This window comes from Acinonyx jubatus, chromosome A1, assembly GCF_027475565.1.
Source record: "Acinonyx jubatus isolate Ajub_Pintada_27869175 chromosome A1, VMU_Ajub_asm_v1.0, whole genome shotgun sequence".
NCBI lineage: Eukaryota > Metazoa > Chordata > Mammalia > Carnivora > Felidae > Acinonyx > Acinonyx jubatus.
The window spans coordinates 19,774,286-19,797,691 of record NC_069380.1 but is presented as its reverse complement, the minus strand read 5'-3'; the positions used below and the strand labels follow the sequence as shown (position 1 = coordinate 19,797,691).

The 23,406-nt window shown below is 35.0% G+C and overlaps 1 protein-coding gene across 2 annotated transcripts in view; it reads right to left on the bottom strand.

The window, feature by feature from the left end:
- Positions 1 to 23,406, bottom strand: part of INTS6 (integrator complex subunit 6) — an 89,962-nt gene that overhangs the window by 14,564 nt on the left and 51,992 nt on the right. For both annotated transcript variants that reach the window (XM_027064770.2, XM_053214893.1), the window contains 8 exons: positions 19,396 to 19,579; positions 13,436 to 13,561; positions 11,878 to 12,032; positions 6,520 to 6,672; positions 6,244 to 6,376; positions 5,019 to 5,113; positions 2,784 to 2,894; positions 1,567 to 1,782 (listed from right to left, as the gene is read on the bottom strand). In XM_027064770.2, coding sequence (XP_026920571.1) covers positions 1,567 to 1,782; positions 2,784 to 2,894; positions 5,019 to 5,113; positions 6,244 to 6,376; positions 6,520 to 6,672; positions 11,878 to 12,032; positions 13,436 to 13,561; positions 19,396 to 19,579 — 1,173 coding nt within the window. The remainder of the gene's footprint in view (positions 1 to 1,566; positions 1,783 to 2,783; positions 2,895 to 5,018; positions 5,114 to 6,243; positions 6,377 to 6,519; positions 6,673 to 11,877; positions 12,033 to 13,435; positions 13,562 to 19,395; positions 19,580 to 23,406) is intronic.

The following is a 23,406-nucleotide window of genomic DNA, read 5'->3' as shown; positions in this document are numbered from 1 at the left end:
TTTTACATTTAAGACCATGAGCACTGGTAATGTAAGGGTCAAGTTTATTATTTTGAATATGGGTATCCAATTGATCCAGCACTATTTCTTTTTTTTGTTCATTTTGTTTTTACTTTATTTTATTCAGACTCATGTTAGTTAACATATAGTGTAGTATTGGTGTGACGAGAATTCAGTGATTCATCACTTACATGTAACACCAAGTGCTCGTCTCAACAAGTGCACTCCTTAATGCCCATCACTCATTTAGTGCGTCCACCTACCCACCTCCCCTCCAGCAACCCTCAGTTTATTCTCTGTATTTAAGAGTCTCTTGTGGTTTGCCCTCTCTGTTTTTATCTTATTTGCCTTCCCTTCCCCTATGTTCATCTGTTTTGCTTCTTAAATTCCCCATGAGCCCAGCACTATGTCTGAAGAGATTGTCTTCTTACCCACTGAGTTATTCTGGCACCTCTGTTAGAAATCAACGGACTATAGGTGTGAGGGCCTACTTCTAGACTCTCTTCTGTCCTACTGCTCTATATGTTTATCCTTATGTCAACAACAGAACATGTTGATGATCATTACAACTTTACAGTAAGCTTCAAAACAGATAGTGTAAGTCTTCTAACTTTATTATTTTTTTCCAAAATTTTTTACCTATTCTAGGACCTTTAACTTTCCATATACATTTTAGATTGGCATGTCTGTTTCTACAAAAAAAGTCTACTGAGATGAAGAATTTTTTTTAAAGTAGGTCCCACGCCCAGCATGGAGCCCAGTGTGGGGCTTCAACTCATGACCTTGAGATCAAGACCTGAGCGGAGATCAAGAGTTGGGCACTTCACTGACTACTGAGCCACCCAGGCATCCCTGGGATGAGGATGTTTATAATAATGAATATTCATAAAGTATTTTAAAATCATGCTATGCACCCAAGGTCATCAGTTTAAGTACCAAACTACAGTGAACTCTCCCACTAGCTATGTAACTTTAGGCAATCTTTAAGCCTCTGTATTCTTTCCTTCTTTTTTTTAAGTAATCTTTACATCCAACATGGGGCTCAAACTCATGACCAAGACAAGAGTCAAATGCTCTACCGTCTGAGCCAGCTAGATGCCCCATCTGTTTTCTCATCTATAAAATAAATGGGGACACCTGGGTGGCTCAGTCAGTTGAACATCCAGCTCTTAATTTCAACTCAGGTCACGATTCTAAGGTGGTGGGATTGAGCCCTGCATCCAACTCTGTGCTGAGTATGAAGCCTACTTAAGATGTGTCTCTCTGTCTCTCTCTCTCTGCCTCTCTCCCCTGTTCTCTCTCTCTAAAATTAAAAAAAAAAATTTAAAGAATTTAACAAATAAGTGAATGGGTTGGCTTACTGATCTATTCATCGATTTGGCATGTATAATTTTTTAATTCTAAAATTCACTCATTCAATGATAGTATTAATGATCATTAGTCTACAAAGGTATAGAAGTATTCCTAAAGTTTGGACAAACTAAATATCAGCTAATAGAAAATTTGATTTATTCAACAATACAACAGAATATATCCAGAGCAGTATTAAATTCATAGAACTATTACCTTATTGAGCAAAGCAACCTGGAACCCAGTGTATTCTTTCATATTAAGGTCTAGCAGTCTGTGAGGAACATCCTCTGAAATTCCCTGGAGCAACTGTTGAAAATCTTTCCTATAAGCCATTGATAAACCATGTGATCGGCTTCGGACTTTAATTCCAGTTTCCTGTACTACTTTTTTGCCTACAGATCCGATGACTCGATCAGATTCTATTTTGGCCTAAAGTAAAAATAAATAAGAGTTGGTCTCGACATAATCTAAATTAATAAATTAAACACTAATAGTTTTGGTCTTCTATAAATTAAATACATATTTATATTTTAAAAGTATGTAAGAAGTTAAAACCTCAAGTAGCACAGTTTATGTCAAGTTCTTGGTAAACTAAATATAGCTTAAATAATAATGTCTTACAGTTTTAAATCACTATAATAACCTTCTGGAGCAGGGCAAACAAAAACAATTTCAATTTTATTTTATTTACTAATAGCCACTACACTTAAATCATGAAATGTTTAAGTGCATCCTAAATGAAAATATGTATTTCTAAATCAGAGGTGATATAAAATTAGGGAAAAAAATCTCATCAATATTTACTTAAAGACACTATTATTAGCACATAATTAAATCTTCACAGGTATAACGAAAAGTGATGTAGTTTTTCACTGACAACAAGTAGCAATATTTTGACTCTTTCCAACCTACATCTCGATTAGCAGTTAAAGTAGTGATGGCAAAAGTACTGGAAAAATAATGTATTCTATACAGTAGTAGTATCTTGGCAGTCTAACTGCATACTGGTTGACTACCAGAATCTATTACTGTGATATGCCCCAAATGACAAAATCAAAATTTTCAACAAATATTTCAAAAGAAAGTCCCATTTTGAAAGAAAAAAACTACAGGTTTTAAAATATAAAGCAAAAGAAACTGATTTTTAAGAAAAGCAACTTTCTAACATACATTTCTCAAAAGAAAACATAACGAATGTTCACAGAATTTCTAGGACACTAATGAGGCCACTTTCATAAACTAGGAATTATTATTTGAAATTAACATTCCAAAACAGCATACCACGTACTTGAGACTGAATTATGTTAATATATATGTGGTTTTAAAACATGTAATGTATTCATATAACGTAATTCCATCAGAACCAGGAGAACTAACATTTGCATTGAAAACCATTCAAAATACTTAATGGTTCTATTTCTTAACATTACCTGTTGACTCAATTTTTTGAGGTATGAAATGACACTATAACTAAGTCCATATTCCATACTGTCTGCTATTAGGTTAGGTGCTCCCATCATTCTAACAGCTTTCTTCAAAGGCTATAGGAAAAAAGAAAATATCACTCAATCCTAAACTTGTCAAAAACTTATGGCTACATGTATTGTCAGTTTTGAAGATTTTCCAAGAAAGACTTTCTTCTTTTCTTCAATAAGAGAGTAACATGATCATATTTGTATTTCAGTGAAATGTTTGCCTTAAAAAGGACTAGAGGCTATATTTTACCAACACACGGGCAAGAAAGGGTAAAGTCCTGGACTCCTTAGTATCATCGGAGATACTAAGTTTGGAAGAAATGGGGAAGATACAGATCACAGAGGTAAATTTGATAGAAATTAAGTAGTAAGTGAAAAGAAGTCAAGAAAAATGGAAGATTTCTACTTTGGGTAACTGAGTGGGTTGTGGCTCAACCATTCACTAGCTTTGTGACCCTGGACCAAGTTATATATCACCTCTCTGTGTCTGAAGTTTTTCTTTTGTATAACAATAATAGTATCTACTTCATAGGGTTGCCATGGGATTAAATGAACTATACACGTAAAGCACATATAAAAGCATCTGGTACACAGGAGGCATTCAGTAAGTGCTAATCATTACTACTGTTACTATTAGCTGAACTGAAAAATCAAAACAAGCTCAGAGGGAAAAATAAGAAGGAAAAGCCAGTTTAATATTTGCTATGTATAGTGTAATACTTCTCAATTGTAAGGAGAGCCCAGTCGAAACCACTTGTGCAACAAAAAGAATCACCAGTATATTTGAGCGGGATACAGTCAAAAAAGGATGACAGCCACTCACTGACACCAGAAAGTGTATATGCACTGGTGTCAAACTGGAATCAAATCCAGCTCTGACATCTCAAATCCATGTAGCTTTGCCTGAATTCCCCAGGTTGCTAGGAAAACGAAAGTACGTCAACAGACCTAACAGTTCATATTCAGTGCGTCTTTCTTTTTACTCTCTTACATGGCAGGCGCTATGTGCTAGACACACAACTTATCTCTTACAACTCTAAAATATGATTTTCAAAGCTCAAGACACTAATGCTCTTAGTAGAGACCATTTAGAAGGATTATAGTCAAATGCTATACGATTCCTCCATTTTTAAAAGTGCTTTTAGCATTGGTCTTTTTAGTAAGAGGTTACTTTTTCAAAAAGTAAATAATATATTTAATAATATATACATTACGGTCTTATCTACTGTGATACACTAGGTTGTTAAGTACAGGTGGCCACTGAGCAACATCAGGGTTAGGAGTGCCAACCCCCGCACAATAAAAAATCCGCAGATAACTTTGACTCCCCAAAAAGTTAACTAATAGCCTGCTATTAACCAGAAGCCTTACTAATAACATAATCAATTCACACAAATTTTCTGTGCAATATGTATTATAGACTGTATTCTTACAGTAACTCTGAGGTTTATCTTGATTTTTTTTTTTATATTTTCAGGCTATACGATTCATCTGAGAGTTTTTCAAATTGCCACATATCTAAAAAAATTTTTCCATTATATTTATTGAAAATAATCCACATATAAGTGGACCTATCCTCTTCAAACCTGTGTTGTTCAAGGGTCAACTGTAATCACAATCTCGTGGTTCTAAAAATAGGAGTCTATAAGAATATATACTTATCTACCTAAAAACATGTTTTTAGAGATTTAGGGAATAATGCAACAAAACTATTCTGCACCCTTAAGGAATAATAATTATAAAACTGCAATTTAACAAGGCAGTACAACAATTGGAGCTATTCTAAAAGCCAGGCTGCCTGGGAGTAAATTCCAGTCTCCCACACAAGTAGCCTTGGACAAATTACTTAATCTTTTAATACCTTAGTTTCCTCATCTATGAAATAGGAATGATGATCTCTACCTTGAAGGATTACCATATAAACTAAATGAGGTAAAATACTTAGCATAATATCAGGCCTAAGGTAAGCATTATATACATGTTCTCATCGTCATTATCATTGCCATCATCTTTATTCCACAAATCACTGAAACCTTTCTTTCCCATCACATCTTTATCGGTCATTTGTACACTCAATTTTCATGACATTTATATATTCTATATATTCTATAACAGCAGTAAATACAAGTAAACTATAAGCATAATGTAAAATTTTGTAACAAGTTCTATTTTTAACAATCACATTCTTACCCCAAGATAGTAGGGAGGCATTGTCTTCAAATAACTTTCAAATGACTGTCTCCACTTCAATGTTGGTTTTGCTTTATGTACTTTAAACAAGTCATCTATAAATGAATGTGAACAAACTATCATCATTTTTTTCAGACACGAAAATCAAGTCAAGCACGTTTCATTTTTAAACACTGCTTTCTTATTTGTAAGAGAGTAACATATCAGACATCAATTTTTAACAAAATTAATAGTGGCAAAATTTTGGTTCTGCCATTGAGCAGTAATACCATTTTAAAAACAAAAAGATGCTAATCATGATCTAATATTTCATGAAATAAAGGTAGAATCAGATAAGACACAAGAAAATCTGTACACTATCTAGACCTCAACATAAAACAGATTTGAGGACAGAAACAAAGTATACACAATGTTTTCAATAAAATATACCTACTAATATTTTGACTATAAATTTTTTTTTGATGATAATATTTAAATCTGAAGTGGTTCCATGCATAGAAGCCTTCTCCAACAGTACTGCTCAAAAATTATAGCCAGAGGGTCCCCAGAAACTAACTTTAGGCTTTTATTATATCATTGGAACACATTCATTCATTTAAAAAATATGTGCCTGGATGGCTCAGTCGGTTGAGCGTCCGACTCTTAATTTGGGCTCAGGTCATGATCCCAAGGTCCTGGGATCAAGTCCCACGTCAGGTTCTGTGCTGAGTATGGAGCCTACTTAAGATTCTCTTCCTTTCTCTCTGTCCCCCTCTGTCACTCTCCCCCACTCACATGCACACTCTCTCTCTCTAAAAAAAATAAATAGACAAGCATGTGCCAAATGAAAATTATAGATAAATTCTTAGAAAGAAAATACATTCAGATCTATAAATATATGCTTCTACAAAAATCCTTATTTACCAAATACAAAGCCTCTATTACCAATTCTCACTATGTAAGAAAGCTAACTTGTAGAAAACTTGGAATACTTAAAAATTTAAAACACAGTATCTTCAATAGTTTATAGAATCAAAGGTGTTTTGACACTGACTTTTAATTTACCACAAACATACACAGGTTGCTATAAAACAACCTGAGATAGGTTCGATATTTCAGAGTATTAACAACAGTTCCGTTAATTTCCAGAAAACATGAGAACTTACAAAGACATGTTCCCAATCTTTGTTTTTAGGAAAATCAGTATGTATGCTGAGCCACTGAGAATGGGACACGAGTGACTTACCTAGAAGAGGCAAGAGGACGGGGTAATTGTAAGGCATCACAAATAAGTTGACACAGTTCAGTGCTGTACTGGCTTTCAAGTAACCAAAGGGATGACCGAGTTCGCTGTATTTTGCACTATTGCTCACATATACCTGTTAAAAGGGAGTGGTTGAAACTTCACATTTAACAACCTTTACAGAATGTTATTGAAACCACTGATTCAATTTAACTTTAACTTAAAAAAAAAAAAAACATCCAACTTCAATTTTTAGGTCACTGTAGTTGCTCAGCTCACCTGCCAACATGTTTGAGGAGATTTCCTTTCCAGGATAAACTGAGTCAGTGGCGAAGGTTCCAACTCATATTTGTCAAAAGGCAATTTGTCAATAACCATCGGTTCACAGTCTGTACAGGAAAACTTCACTACAGGATGAGATGTACGAGGTGGCTAGAGAGGAAAGTCTTATTATTACTATTTACACAAAATACCAGAACAAACTCATTTTCCATATCCCTCACTATCAAAATTTACTCAAGTCCTCAATTTTGCTGGTTAGTTTAATTTACTACTGACTACACTATTAAAGCTGAAAGAAAATACTTTAAAATGTAATGCTTAAATTTTATATAATACAAGAAAAAGACAAACCATTTATATATAGGATAAAAATCTTTTTAGGTGGTAAAATCAAATTTGTCAGAAGTGCAAAATTTTGGAATAAGTGAGTATTCATAATTGTCACATCTAGGAAACAACTGAAGTACAGAAACCTTACTAAGTTCTCAACTGTAGCAATTTAATTTCTTGTATGGAGTGGTAGCTTCCAAACTGATAATAGACCTTGTGGTCAGTAAAAATTGCTGAATATATATTAGGACATATACACATTTACTTATAAATTATCTGTAAATTAACGTATAAGTATGTAATAAGATATATACCAAAATAATATTAAAATTAGGAGAAAATATACATAAAAAGAAGTTCTAATGTTTTCCTTCCCTATTCCAGTAGACCATTTGGTTACCTCTGTGGTATATACACACTACTTTGGGGAACCTGATCTAAAAGTACAAAAAACCAAAATACCTTAAAGGAAAAAAAAAGACATCCCTGCCCGCCGTTAGAATCCCTGCCCGCCAAATAGTCTCCTTCCTGAAAATCTCACCAATTGAAGGAAATGTAAGCTCTGAAGAAATAACCTGAAATTTCACAGTATGAAAGACTCTTATTACTCCATTACTACCTACACCCTGGTGGCTCCCAATCCACCGTGTTGGGACCGGATCTCTCTCACCTCTCTTATGTTCCAACTGCCTACTAGACAGAAGTCCCTCAAATACATTATTATGCAATTCGTTACTTCTCCCCTAAGCTACAAAACCTGTTCTAAAAACCTAGGGGTTGGTTATCCTTAACATCTCTTTATCCTCCATATTTAACTATCACAAAGGCCTAGATAAAATCCCGCAAATTCTAAACCACCAGGCAGAACACATCAACTTGGCAGGTGCTCAGTATTTAGTTACTGCCCTCTGTCAGTACTAAATTCTCACTCTCTAGAAATTTATCTTTTATTTCTTAGTATTCTAATTTATGCCATCATCATTTCTCAGACTAGACTAGTACAACTACTTATTTTTAATGGCCCTAATTAGCTCCCCCCAATCAATCCCATAGCCACAAAATATAAGTATGATCATGTCATTTCCCTATCTGCAATTATTTGGTAAAAGTAGCAAGCTAATCACCTAAAAATAGGACCCAGACTCTTTTCTCTAAACATCAGATACAAAGAGCCTTGATGATCCGGTCCCCATCTGCCTTCAACCACTGCACACCGTGTACACCCCACACTCCAGCCATGCCAAATGACTTGCAAGTTACGCAAGTAGATCATCATCTTTTCACACTCCTGCTTTCATGTCATCCCTGGCAGCTTTATTATTTTCTTCCTTGCATATTGGCAAACAAACTAAGTCTTGAAGTCTGAACTGGCAAGTAAAATGTCTCAGAGATTTTCTCCCTGACACCCTTTCTTGCCCTACACCCCCAGGACATACCAGGCATTTAGGCATCACCTCCTCTCGGCTCTGCTCCATGCCTCTAGCACAGTTAGAGCACTGTAGTGTACTGTGTTTACAGTTACAAGTCTGACCTTCCTATGGAATGGTAAGATGCCATCGTTTTAGAAGGTAAGCACCATCGTTTTACTCATACTGTGCTCCTGTATCTTGCATGTAACTGACACATATCTTACTGAATCAGTCCATGAAACTCACTTACCTTTTTGGATTAAAATATTGAGATCCAAGAGCAACAATGTGTGTTGGTGAGAGAGGGTGTCTTCCAGAACGTGACAAAGAAAATTTTGCATTTATTACTTCATTTAATCCCCAAAACAATCCATGAGATAGGAGCTATTATCTCCATTTAACAGACAGGAAATTGAGGCTTAGAGAAGATAACAGACCAAACTCACAGCTAATAACTCGTGGAACCATGATTTCAATTCAGAACCAGGGGCGGCTGGGTGGCTCGGTCAGTTAAGTGACAGACCCTTGATTTTGGCTCTGGTTGTGATCTCACCGTTTGTGAGTTCCAGTCCTACTCTGGGCTGCAGTGACAGTGCAGAGTCTGCCTGGGATTCTCTCCCTCTCTCTCAAAATAAATAAATGAACATTAAAAAACATCTACTTAGAGGCACCTGGGTAGCTCAGTCAGACTCTTGGTTTCGGCTCATGTCATGCATGATCTCACAGTTTGTGGGTTTGAGCCTCGAATTAGCCTCTGTGCTGACAATGCGGAGTCTGCTTGGGACTCTCTCTCTCTCTCTCCTTCTCTTTCTGCCCTCTCCTGCCCCCACTGCCTCTCTCTCAAAATAAATAAATGAACCTAAAAAAAAGGTAGGTATCTTTCAAAACATAAAAATAAAAAAATGAAAAAAATCTATTTAAACAAAACAAAAAATAAAAATTCAGAACCAGTTGCTAAAACTCACATTTAATTTCAGTATCATTGCATCTTATTTGAATACTATTATTTATAAAAATTTCATTTCCCCACTAATATATCCTTCAGTACTAAATCTTGCCAGTGCTTTCCAATATTGTCTCTTTATGATACTCTCTTCCATCATCTTGATTCAAACTCTCAACATTTCTTACGTGAATCACAGCAATAGCCCTCTAGATAACCTGCTTTCTTTCCAACTCATCTCCTAATATTGCTGCATATGACAACCACCAGATTAAATTTCCTACAGCATCACTCTGTTAAAAACATCTTCACTTATTCTGTGAACCCCAATGAGAAAAGCTCAAATTCCTTAACTATGCATTTAAAGTCGTGAGTACTTTGGTTTATTTAATAGTATTCTCAATGTCCCACATATATGGTATGACCCACCTATACTCTGCTATTTCTCATTCCTCTAAATACACCTTGTTCTTTTTTACTTCCATACTTTTTCTCATATTGTTTCCTCCCCAACTGAAATCCTACCCACACTTAAAAATCCTCTAACAATTTTCAATAGGCCATTAGAGCAGTATTAATAGATTATGCTTGTGACACTGGTTTTGGATTTCCTTCTATTAGGACTTAACAAGTACTACACATATACACAATAGAATGAATAACCAACAAGGCAATATTTGACACAAACACAGTATCTGTTCTATGAAAGTTGAATGGACACCCAAAGGGAAAGTAAAATGACAAAAGAAATTAAGAGTTTATCTATAAAGGCCAGATTTTAAAACTATGATGATTCAATCAGAACAAGGAAAGGAATAAAGAAGATACTTCACTAAAATTTATAAAGCCTTAATTTCATGTATTACTTCATTAAATCCCTACTAAATAAAGGAAATATCACTTTATAGACCTGTATACAGTAAAAGTAAAAAGTTGATATAGGTTGATATATAGGTTTGAAGTATAAAGGTTGATATAGGTTTAAAGTATAAAGGTTTCAACTTGTGCACTCTTGGTGGGAATGCAAACTGGTACAGCCACTGTAGAAAACAGTACGGAGGTTCCTCCGAAAGTGAAAACTAGAACTACCCTACAATCCAGCAATTGCACTACTAGGTATTTACCCTAAGGACACAAAAATACAGATTCGAAGGGAGACATGCACCCCAGTGCAACATCATTATCAACAACAGCCAAAATATGGAAGCAGCCCAAGTGTCCATCGATAGATGAATGGATAAAGAAGATGTGGTATATAAATACAATGGAATATTATTCAGCCATAAAAATAATGAAATCTTGCCATTTGCAACAACATGAATGGAATTAGAGAATATTATGCTAAGCAAAATAAATCAGAGGGAGACAAAATACCGTATGATTTCACTCATGTGTAACTTAAGAAACAAAACACAGAAGCAAAAGGAAAAAAATAAGAGAGACAAATCAAGAAGCACTCTCAATTACTGATGGTTACAAGGGGAGGTCGGCAGGGGATGGGTGAAATAGGTGATGGAGATTAAACAGAGCACTGTGATGAGCACAGGATGATGTATGGAGGTGCCGACTCACCATATTGCACACCTGAAACTAATATAACACTGTATGTTAACTAGAATAAAAATAAAAATAATGAAGTATAAAGGTTTCAGAAAGGGTTCAGTTTAATTCATATAGGATAACTGCATGAAACATTGTTCAAACTGCTTCATGATCTTTGAAATACAGTTCCTATCTTCTAAGGGTAATAGCAAAGAACTACTGTCATGTTCTCCCACACAGTATCCTATAAACCTTCAGATACCAGAAAAAAATGTTGATCTGAAAAAACAGTGTATTAACAACACCGAATAGATATTAATTTATATAAGGTTATCCTATCACTATAAGAACCATATAGTGAATACTGATAATTCACAATGATCATTCAAGAAGCCCCACTGTTTCTAAAAATAATTCATGTAAACAAGACTAGAAAGTCATTTCTACCTTAAACTTCTGAATGAGAACACTGAACATAACCTAAAACCATGAAAGTCTACATGAATTTCTAAGACTACGCCCTAAAAGATTACAAACAACTGGAACTATTTTCTAAACTTTCATTTAAATTCTAAATTGTGTCCTAGAGACAAACCCTCACATTATATTATATTTAGAGATCAAAGAGAAACTCTTGTTCCATCTATGATTTTGCATCCAGATGCCAATCATAAAAACATAAGCATAGTATTAGATTCTAAAGAAAACAGACACCTTTTTTTCCTACTACTTCATAACAATACAGTGTACTAAATCAAGTAACAGCTTACCATAGCACTTTGAACATTGTCTAATTCCAATAAATTAGCCACACCTTTGATAGCAGTTCTTAAAACTAGTATGAAAAGCAGTTAAGCGGCACCTGGGTGGCTCAGTGGGTTAAGCATCTGACTACAGCTCAGGTCATGATCTCACAGTTCAGGAGTTCGAGCCCCACATCTGGTTCTGCGCTGACAGCACGGAGCCTGCTTGGGATTCTCAGTCTCCTTCTCTCTCTGCCTGCCACACCCCTCCCCCCCCCCCCCACATGTGTTCTCTCTCTCTCTCTCAAAATGAAAAATCTTAAAAAAAAAAAAAAAAAGAGCAGTTAAATGGTTACTATTACAAAGTCACAGTCTCTCAGGTACTTACTAGTGTTGGAGAATTCTGATCTGGCCAAAAAGATTCTGGAACGGGCCAATGACCTATAGGAACCCCAGTTTTAGGATTTGGTCTCACATATATGAGTTTGTGACAGCTATGCCAGGGCTGTGATCCAAAAGGCCTTGATATATCTGGCTGCCCATCTGTAGCAAAGAAATGAAGACAAAGAAAGCATATGTCAACAAGGAAAAAAGCAAAAAAGTTAAATTATATCCACTGTTACGTTGCTTAATGAAAATGTCTGAGTTTTCTCATTTTTCTTGAATGGTTCTACTATCATGACTACTTAACATTTATATTAAAATCATGACAGAGTAAATTCTGCAAATTCCAACTATGAGTTCAACATTTGAAAGGAGGTCCCACAGTATCCTTTGCTTGCCGAGTCAGAATATGTAAAACCTCCTTTATGGTAAATACTTGTTTAATGAATGACAGGTTTTCCCTACCAGATGATAAGGGCAAACACCCAATCTCTTCATCATCATTCTTAGCTTAGTAAATGCTAGGTAAATACTGCTAAATGAATATTTCTTTCAAATCATTTTAACTAAAGCCCATTTAACTAAAAAAATTTAATATGCAAATCCAGATACAAAGCACCTACCTTTAATCTAAACTTATTCTAGCAAAATAGCAACTGTCTTCAACAGTTCAATAAACATTTACTTGGTGCCTAACTCTAAGCCAAATATTAAAATAATTCAAAAATACATTCCATGTCTAAGAATTCAATTAAAGAAAAAGCTTGTTTATTTAAACCAGAGACAGTGACATAATTTCTATAATCTTACCATCTTCTGCTCCTTCCCTATAATCCTCCTCCGAGAGCACCCATTTTTTTTTTTTATCTTTATGACTTTTCTCTTCTCCCAGCTACCCACTGTAGTGGACAACCTCTGCCAGGTGTCATTAATGACTTTCTAATTCTTGTTCTAAGCAATGCCATACTACATAGAGGGTCCCAGATATAAGCTGTCCGTTGGTTCTAGTGTAACCCCTTATGCCCTCTAGCTAATAGAAATAGTTCATGATAACAGAATATTAAAATAAAGTCAGGTGGGGCTTAACTAGAGTTAATAGAGTCCAGCTTAATGGCAAAGGCTAGTTTCTCATTCTTGTAACCACACAAACCATTTGTTTCTGACCAGTTTGATCCTTACAAAAATGCAGCTAAGGAAATAAACACCTAGGATTGAACACTCTTGTGACTTATGGGACACAGGAGAAGCATATATGCTGGGGAGAAGCAAAGTGGCACACTTTTTCCTAAAAACGAAATATAAGGTGGCTAATCTGCAAATGGTAATAAGGTTTTCGACTCCTATAAAAATTTCAGGCTATCAACAATCAATATAAAAAAGTGATGCTACTGAACCACTAGCAGTTCACCTTGACTTTCCTGTTTAATTTTCCCTCTTTACCAATAGCCATTTTGTCATCTCAACAATTTGACCTTGTCCATCTTAAAGCCAAATCATGGTAATTTTTCAGTTCTAGTTCAATGATGAAATTTAGAATGTCTATAAGAAAAGTATAATAATACCTTCTACGGGGGAAGGATCTGGTCCTGCTTTTTCAAAGTTTATTACCACCCCACTTTGCACTTTCTGTACCAAGGACTCCAGACATTGATTAAGCATTCTTGGAGAACATACAGAGTATGAACGGCCTGAGATAAAAAGAATAAAGTTAGTTGCAGAAATTTCTACCTTCAGCAAGACAGAACCATAGTGAGGTTTCTGATACTATTAACAAAAGTTCAATGGTAAAGTTTGACTTTATTTCATGATCTTACGGAAAAATGAAGAAAACTAGTTATTTTTAATCAACCAACAATTCCATTTTATGAGAGTATGTAAACTTTTTCTTCTAAATATAGGTATACAGAAAATAGAAATTTGGTCTGAACAAACAACAATGAAAAAAATCGCATTATATACTTATATATGTAGTATATATGCATATTATATAAGATATAACTTAAAATGCATTTATAAAATTACCTCCCAACTGTTATGAATTTATCTTTCATACACATACACAACATCTAATAACTAACCTTCAAAATCTTACTCCTGCTCAACAAAAATATTATCACTAAGATTAATGCTAAGCACATGGCAGATAATCAATAATTATTTAATTGGTCTGATGGAAATTACTGCATATTTTAAACATTTGCACTTTAACAAATAGATGGTAGCATGGGCTTTTCTGAATTTCATCTGGTTTGCGTAGTTGGGAATTAACCTATCTTCAGTGAATTTCCCTTTTGTATATTTTAACCTATAGGATTTTTAGTACAAAGCATTTAAAATGCTAGTGGTTAAGACAAAATACTAGTGAAAGATCTCTTAAACAGGGATTTTCAATACATATATCTAGAGCTGTATTATCCCATACTGTAATCATCAGCCACATATGGCTACTGAGAACTTGAAATATGACTAGTCCAAATTTAGATGTATACTAACCATAAAATATACACCTGATTTTGTAAAGTTAATAGGAAAAATGTAAACTATTTCAATAATTTTTAAATATCATTTTCATGTTGAAATATTTTTATTTATTGACTTAAAAGATATTAAAATTAATTTCACCTTTTAAGTGACCACTATAATATTTATGATTACATATGTAACTTGTACCATATTTCTCTCATAGGTGTTGATCCAAACCAATGCTGAAAACCTTCAAACATCTTACAATGTTATCTGCAATAAGCTCACTATGAAAACAGTCCTACTCTTTTTTCTGATTCCATCAATTATTTCCAAATACAGTTATATGATTATATTTGACCTATCAAATTACTCATATCAGTTTATACTTAACATGTGATTTGCGAAAGGCTACTCAGAAAAGAAAACATTAGGCAGTAGTAGGATTCAAATCCTCAGAGTCAGCTCTACTTAGAAAAACAAGTATCATATAACAAACAACTTACCTGTATGCAATAATAATAGTCATAATCATAAAAATACCTACCAATTACTGAGTGTCTACATGCCTGGCACTATTCTACTTACTTTATCATATTAATTTATTTAATCCTAACCACAACTGTATGGGTTACTTTCTTCATTTTATAAGTGAGAAAACTAAAGCACAGAGAGGTTAATTTATCCAAATTAATAACAGCAGTACAGCCAAGAGTCAAACCCTTACAGGTTATTAGAAACTTTAATCTGGGTATACTCTTTTCCCTGGAAATCATGATGTTAATTTGAAATTAGTATTTTAAAAAGAATGCCTAAATGGAACCACACTTATTTGAAAGAATTGGCAGATTAAAATATTTTTGAGTCAAACATATATAAAGCAATATATAGAAAGGCTGATCATCTTAATACACAAAGTATTTAGAAGATTATATAGAGGCTGAATATCTTATTTCATTAAATTTAAGCATATTCCTAAGAAGTCATAAAAAAAACAAAAGTTTCTAAAGTGTAATTGTAGCATTTCTCTCTGCTCTTCTAACCTGTGTCATCATCGGTTGATTAGAAAAACATGAGTAAATGAGTTATAATCTTAGTATAAAATAGAATTACAAAGATACTTTATTAAAATTAAGGAAAAAGCTAATAAACTTAAGTTTCCTGGCAAGTAATAAAAATCCATTAATTCCTTTGAAAGTTAAAGAGGAAATAGGAAATTTTGGCATCTTTACAAAGTAAGCCTATATCCTATGTAATATTTCTTTTATTCTCTAGATCAAAACTCATCTCTTGTACTGTACGACCCTTTGTATTGAAGCAATAAGTTTCTAGGATCACTGCTTATGTTTGTGAGACAAGCACACACCTCACAGTCAAGAAGCTGGCTCACTTATTGTTGTGTAGAGTCCACAAAAACATCAAACTAAATAAAGTGAGTCTAAAGGCAAAAGTGCAAAAAAATATTCTCCCACAGAAGCCTACTACACCAGCATTTTAGTCAAATGGAAAAGAGATAAAAAGAATATTTCCAGTAAGTTGAGCAACAGTCCTTGTAGAGGCTAAGAAAGTTAAACTGATTTACTCTACAATCTTACACGATTTTTGTAAAATGCTTCTACCATCATCTCCATTGAGCATTTTTTGACTTGATAGCGCTGTACCGCCTCCAAACCTGCTTCTCCCTGGTGTGCCACCTCAGTCCATGTCATAGCCATTTACCTCCAATATTCAGGTCATCCTTGATTCATTCTTCCCTCACTGCCTTCATCCTTAGTTCCCCTTTGCATCAGACCACCTCTCACCACCCACAAACCCAGCACTTTAGACCAAAGTACTGTCATCTCTTAACCAGCCTCTCTGTTTCTATTCTTGCCACTTTACGCTATATTCTCATCCAACAGCTGAAGTGATCTTTCAGATAAAGAAATCAGATGTCACCTCCTATATAAAAAGCCCCAGTGCTTCTCGTCATATTTGGAAATAAACAATATTTATTATAGCCTAAAAGGTTATCTGATATTTGTCCTTTGCCTACTGCCCTAAACCCACCTGTTTACTCTCTACTTCACATCAGCCTTCCTGCCGCTCACCAAAATACAGAGTGTGTTCCTTCCCTTACTACATCTCTCTGTATGGTTTACTCCATTATTCAGATCTCTGCTCGAATGTTAAGTAGACTTACTGTGAGGGATCATTTTACGATATATAAAATATCAAATCATTATGCTATATACCTGAAACTAATACGCTATAGGTCAGTTCTACCTCAATAAAGATTCAGTGAACATGCTGTAACAATTTTAGAGAGATTAATATTTTTAAGACACAACTAAGATTGATTTAATCCCTATTAAAACAAGCGGCTTTACCTTTAAGGTTAGAGATATACAAATGTAATTTATAAAATAAATGTTGTTGGGGCACCTGGGTGGCTCAGTTGGTTGGGCAACTGACTTCAGCTCAGGTCATGATCTCACAGGTCGTGAGTTCGAGCCCCGCGTGGGGCTCTGTGCTGACAGCTCAGAGCCTGGCGCCTGCTTCGGATTCTGTGTCTCCCCCTCTCTCTGCCCCTCCCCTGCTCATGCTCCGTGTCTCTCTGTCTCTCAATAATAAATAAACGTTAAAAAAAAAAATCTCTTTAAAAAAATAAATAAATGTTTTATTTCTTTAAACAAGTATAATAACCTCCGAGGATAACTAATATATTAAATTGATTCAAACTAGGAGGGGTAAGCATATCTTTTAGGTTTATGGCTTAAAAAAAAAAGTCACCTCCTCAAAAGACCTTCTAAGAACACTCATTCTCTGCCTCAAGTTATTCTCTATACCCTTACCCTACATTTTCTTCATAGTAAGTAGCACTCTCCAATAGTGTTTATTCATTTTATGATTTTATCTATCACACAGTCCAAAAAAGTAACCTTTGCTTATTATTGTTCCTGCTGTATTTCCAGCACCAAGAACAGTTATATAGAGTGGATACTCATTCATTAGCTGATAATAAAAGAAAATTGCTTACAATGACAATTATATAATTTTTTTAAAGTACACATAGAAAACATAACAAAATACTAATGATTTTGGCAACACAGGCACATTTCTTTCCAACTTTTCCTTAGTAAACAAGAATTATTCTATGAAGGCAAAACAAATGAACATACACTACTCTTACCATTAAGTTTAAAAATGCACAGGAATTGTTAGTAGTGATTATATATCTGGATAGTGCAATACTAGTGGGTTTAACTTTTCTGTTCTTTCTACTTTTCTAGTGCTTTATCCTCAAAACTTTCGTTAGTAAAACTTTCGTTTTAAAATAATAAAAAAGGAATACATATTATTCAGATCTATGAAAAGGTGAGTGGCATTTGAGCAGCTTCTCATTATTGCTATAGCAAGAGCATGAAAAGAGGCAAATAAACCACTACATCAGGAGACATTGAGGATATGTATTTGGGGAAGCTTTTCCTGACCAAGGTTTCTGGGTCATTGAAAGATATTACCAAGGGTGACTTCATCTGGAGATGTTCCTTTCAAAGAATAAGCAGAATAGCTTTAGTACATTACTGCCAAAGGCAAGGATATTAACCACTACATGATCTCTCAGGTTCACTGCAGACCCTCTCTGCTTATACCACTCACTTCATTTCACACTCTGAATATTCTTGATTCTAGAAGACCAAAGTTACAGTACATATAGTCCCATAACTTTATCCTAATTCTGAGTAAATAATATATAGTAAAAAATTGTCCAATGCAAAAGTGTTAATTACAGCTTCAAGGACTTCAATCTGTTAATTAAAAACTAGAACTAAAAAAAAAAATTATATTATCTATCTACCTATCTATGTATAGAGATAGATAGATAGATGTATCAGGATTTTAGCAAGTAAGTCAGTTCAAGGCTAAAAACTAAACTTTTCTGAATACAAATGTGAATCTACCCATAGAACAATTGGGGCTGTCACTGAAAAATATTATTCATGCACAAGGAATTGTTAGCAGTGAATTTTCACATTTCGATAGACAGGTTTTCCCTTTAAGATGTATGTATATAACTTTTTTTTTAATATAAATTAAACTGAAAGAATTATAAGAGTTCACCAGAAAGTACTTCTATAAATAAGAACATTTAATAATGTGAAAACAACTTCCTAATTATCTACTTTACATATCTGTGTAGGGTACCTGTTTTGTCTGTGAATTTTGCAGATTTCCAAACTCCCCACAGAATTGAAGAAAGGTACCTAAAATGTTAATTAAATCTCGTATTTTCCTTTAAACTGATACAGCTGGCTATGACTGTGTCTGGAGACTAATAATGTCACAGGCCTCTGACACAGGTGAAATAGTGGTATGCCAGACCTGGACATTTTAGTATCAAATTCCTTAGGTGAGAACTAAAATGCTCCATGAAAGCAAGAATACCGTTGCCTGTCATACTCACTACTGAAGTCTGAAAGCATAAGATAGTGTTTCATACACAGTAGACACTCAATACCTATCGGTATGAATTTAACCCACCTGCTGACCAATTCCACATTACAGAAGTTCTGAGTCTGTTACATATTTTCTTTCAAGAGTATCATTACTCTTCACTTAACACAGGGACCAGATGGGTAAGACCTCGCTACCTGGTCCTCTAACCTGCTATCCAGCTTTCCCTTTGCCTCTAGGGAAAACAGCACTTAACCAGGCATTGATCATTATATGGTTGATGAGATGATTCTCAAAATTCTCCGCATTTTTCACAGAAAATAATTCTGCCACACTTGTAAATACTGGTAATCTTTATAGAGAAGAAAAAAAGTTTAACAACTTCAAATACCAGCACTTTCTATATGGGTAGAGGAAAAAGACCACTCATTTCAGATCCAATAGTATTAAACCCCATTCAAATCAGATCGCAGACATTCATCAATGGATTTTTAAAACCATGTAGGTCTACTAATTCCTACCATTAGCGTGTTGAACGACAACATGGAGTTTTTGAAATGTGCATTTTAAACATTCAAACTCTGCCTTAACTCACTGGATTACTGCCAGGAGAAAAACTTACCGCCTGTCACTTCACACATTGGTGTGATCGCAGAGTCATCTAAAGGCACACCTGTCAACTGTTCTGATTCTACTGACATGGTGCCAGGCAACCGCAACACTAGTGCAAAGAGTCTCTGATCCCAACGAAAAGGTTCCTTGGTCAATTCACTTCCAGGCAAAGGAGAATTAAGAGGTAAATGAAGCTGAAAATAAGGGGGGAAAAAGGTAAGATTTCCACATGATGTTTTTCTCAAAAGGCCACATTAATTACACGTATATTAAAACTATGTATCACGAGTCTCCTATCACTCAAAAAACAAGCTCAAGAACAAAAGCTTATACAGATACGGCTAAAATAAGCACATGAGACATAGTTACTTCATTCTCCTAAGTTTTTACTCTAAAGACCTCGATTGAAAAAAATCTGTTACTGTAATGCTTTCCAGATTTCCATTCAACTGACCACCAAGTGCTGGACTGCTTCCAAATAAATCATTTCATTTAATCATTAAAACAAGCCTATCACAAATATCTTATTATTCCTGTTTTCTAGATTAAAACAATGTCTTGCAGAGAGTAAGTGATTTGGCCACCTGGGTCCAAGTCACTGCTTTTTCTATTACACCACAGCAGCCTCAAACATCTCCAGTTAATAATTTTAATTATGCTCTATTTGTGACAAAACATACATTCCCCAAAGCACCTGCATAAAAGTAAATTTTGTCACTCTAATTACATGTTAAAGGTATTAAAGATAATGATTCTTCCCACATCTGAGTAAAGGTAGAGGGTTTTTATTTCTCCATGTGTTTTTTAATAGATGTGTTTTCCCAACCCCATCAGACCTGCTAAAATAGAATCTAGGATTCTTCAGAATCTTCAAAAGCTTTGAAGTAATTCTAATGGGCACCTCTGCACCAAAAGAGTAATAGAGTACCAAGAGAAGCCACACATTAATCTTAGAGTAACTAAATGGGGACAACCAGACAGAATATGTATCAAGAAGTGACCCAATAGCAAGTGCGTAACACTGAAAGGAAAGAAAAGGGGAAAGGGAAAACTAGGCTGAACCTAATCAAGCCTTTCATTCTAAATACCAGTTTACAGGGACTACTGGGGAGAGGGGATCAAGTTAAATACCACCCCAAGAAGCAAGAAGTCAAAGCCAGCAAGTGGGACAACCTACAGGGCAGAGGAGGACCTGATTTCTCCAATAAATCAATGGCCTGAAAACGCAAAGAGTGGGGAGTGGGGAGAGCTGGTGGAATATTATAGATAAAATGAAGCAATCAAAAGCAAAGATTTGAGACAATTGGGGAAATTTGGAATAATATTACTGGAATTATTAATTTTTTGAGTGTGAAAATGACATGGTGCTTAGGGAAAAAAAAAACTTTATTACTTACATAATTTATAGAAAAATAAAGCCTGGGATCAGCATACTCAGGATTTATTTAGTTTTCTCTAAAATACAGAAAACACTTAATTTTTTAATTTTTTCTTAATGTTTTATTTTTGACAGAGAGACAGTATGAGCAGGGGAGGGGCAGAGAGAGAGGGAGACACAAAATCCAAAGAAGGCTCCGGGCTCTGACCCATCAGCACAGAACCTGAGCGGGACTCAAACTCCCAAACCACGAGATCATGACCTGAGCCAAAGTTGGACATTTAACCGACTGAGCCACCCAGGGGCCCCCAGAAAACACTTTAAATCAACACCTCTAAATTAACTGCCAAAGTTTATACTGCTTTGGTCATACAGCAAACTTAATTGTATTGTTTACAGCCTTTCTATTTCTTAACAAAGAAGATTTCTAATCTTGATAAATTAGGAATTTAAGTCATTCTACACTGACTTAAGACTCAAGTTTCTTCATGAGTTACATTAAACCATTAAAAAAAAAAAATCAGATTCTATTCTAGGAAGAGAATTCCTAGTGAAGCCCTGCTAAACTGGCACCTCTCTCCAAAAGGTTCATGCCAAGAGAATATGCTGCAGGATCAAAATCCAAAAGCCAAGGTTTTGTGACCATGGCCAGGAGTCATGAGCTTTTCCTCTGGCACTGATCCTACTTAAAGCAGAAGTCAGTGGCAGTAAGGAATGTTGAAGAAATCTGGGCCAGGATGTTCTGTGATGAAGGTTCCCTAACCTCAAAGTCTCCGTGACTCCGGAAAACAGTTCAGGAACTCCAAGCCCTTGCTAATATTACCACACTGCCAAGAAGACAAAGAGGAAAAGCCTATTTCTATCAGCTCCTTTACTCCAGACCAGTTACCTCTGTACCTGGGAAGCACAACGATTTGGTGCTTGGTCATTTTCTCTCTAAGATCACAAAAACATCAAAGCACAAGTGGCACTGGAGGAAGAGGGTTTTGAACTGTTAACAGAATTACTCTGGATGTCATGAATACATGGAATTGTCTCAAGAATCCAGTGGATAACAGCACTGCACAGACCTCATATATAAGCAGCAGACAGCACACTGACAGACCACAAACTATATACACATACACACGAAACTCATCAAGTAATAATCTCTCTCCCTCTCTTCCTGCCCCTCCACACACACACACACACACACACACACACACACACACACAAATCAGATAATGATAAGCATCTACAAGGGAGACAATACACAACGAAATAACTGGCCTTTGTAGAATGCCAGATCTGGAATTTATTTCAAATACATAAATCAAACAACTAAGAATGGTCATAACCATATTTTATACATAGTTATATTAATTTTATAAACTTGTCAAATTTTTATTCATTTTTCTATTTATCATTTCCCCTTCCCCATATCACAACTACCCTTTCTCATCAACAAAGAAGAGGGATAAAAAAGCCCCTATAGCTGAAATGTGCTAGTAAAACTGGAAGGAGCGATGGCAGGCAAACAGGGACAGGACAAAGGGCCTGAAGGAAAAATATTCTTAGGAAGGTTGAATTACTCCAAAGCTAAAGTCTACAGCTGAAATTCTAGCAATGTGTTAAAATCACAAATGGAGGTCTCTCTCAATATATGGACTTTGAGAATCAAGGCAAATTGCACATAAATCAAGAAAAATGTTAAAATTAACCATAAAAAATGTACAAAATTATGAACAGGTTATTTCCCAACAGTGAAAAATGGGGGGGGGGAACCCTGAGAAAATCCATATGGCCACATAATACAAATTACAATACTGAGGAGATACCATTTCACACCCATCGTATTAGCAAAATTTTAAAGGTTGACAAAAGTGATGACAAGTATATATAGCAATGGGAACTTTCCATCACTCCTACATACAATCATTTTGGAAAATAATTTGATAATATCTGGTAAGCTAAAGTTGAGCTTACACTAGGACCCACTAATGCCACTTCTAGTTATACGTCTTAGAGAAACTCTCATATATTTTTACAAGAAGCCATGTAAAAGAATACTGTCTACAACATTATTTGAAACAGGAAAACAGGAAACAACCTAGAAGTCCAGTAAAGGAATCAATAAATAAACTGTGGTCTGTTTATAAACCAGAGTTGAAATGAATAAATGAGACCTCTAAGATCCAATATGAATAGATCTCAAAACAATATTTTTTAATATAAAATACATACAATTCATGCATGCATACGTAAAATAACATAAATCATGTATGGACAGCTTGATATATTTTCACAAGTTGAATGTCCTTGTGTAATTAGCATTTATATCAAGAAACAGAACCTTACTAATTTATGCCCCCTCCAGTCATTATCCCTCTCCAATTGATCAGTTTTTCTTGATTTTGAACTTTATATAAATGGAATTATAGAATATGGTCTCTCTGGTTTATAGCTCCTTCCATTCAATATTATGGGGGTGAGATTCATACTGCTGCATATAAGTGTAGATCATTCATTCCCACTGCCATATAGTGTGTGAGTCCGAGAGAGAGACAGAAGGAAAGAGGGATAGAGAGAGAATATGTACTGGAATTTATCTACTTTTTTGTTGATAAGCACTTAGGTTGTTTCTAGTTTGGGTATATTATAAAC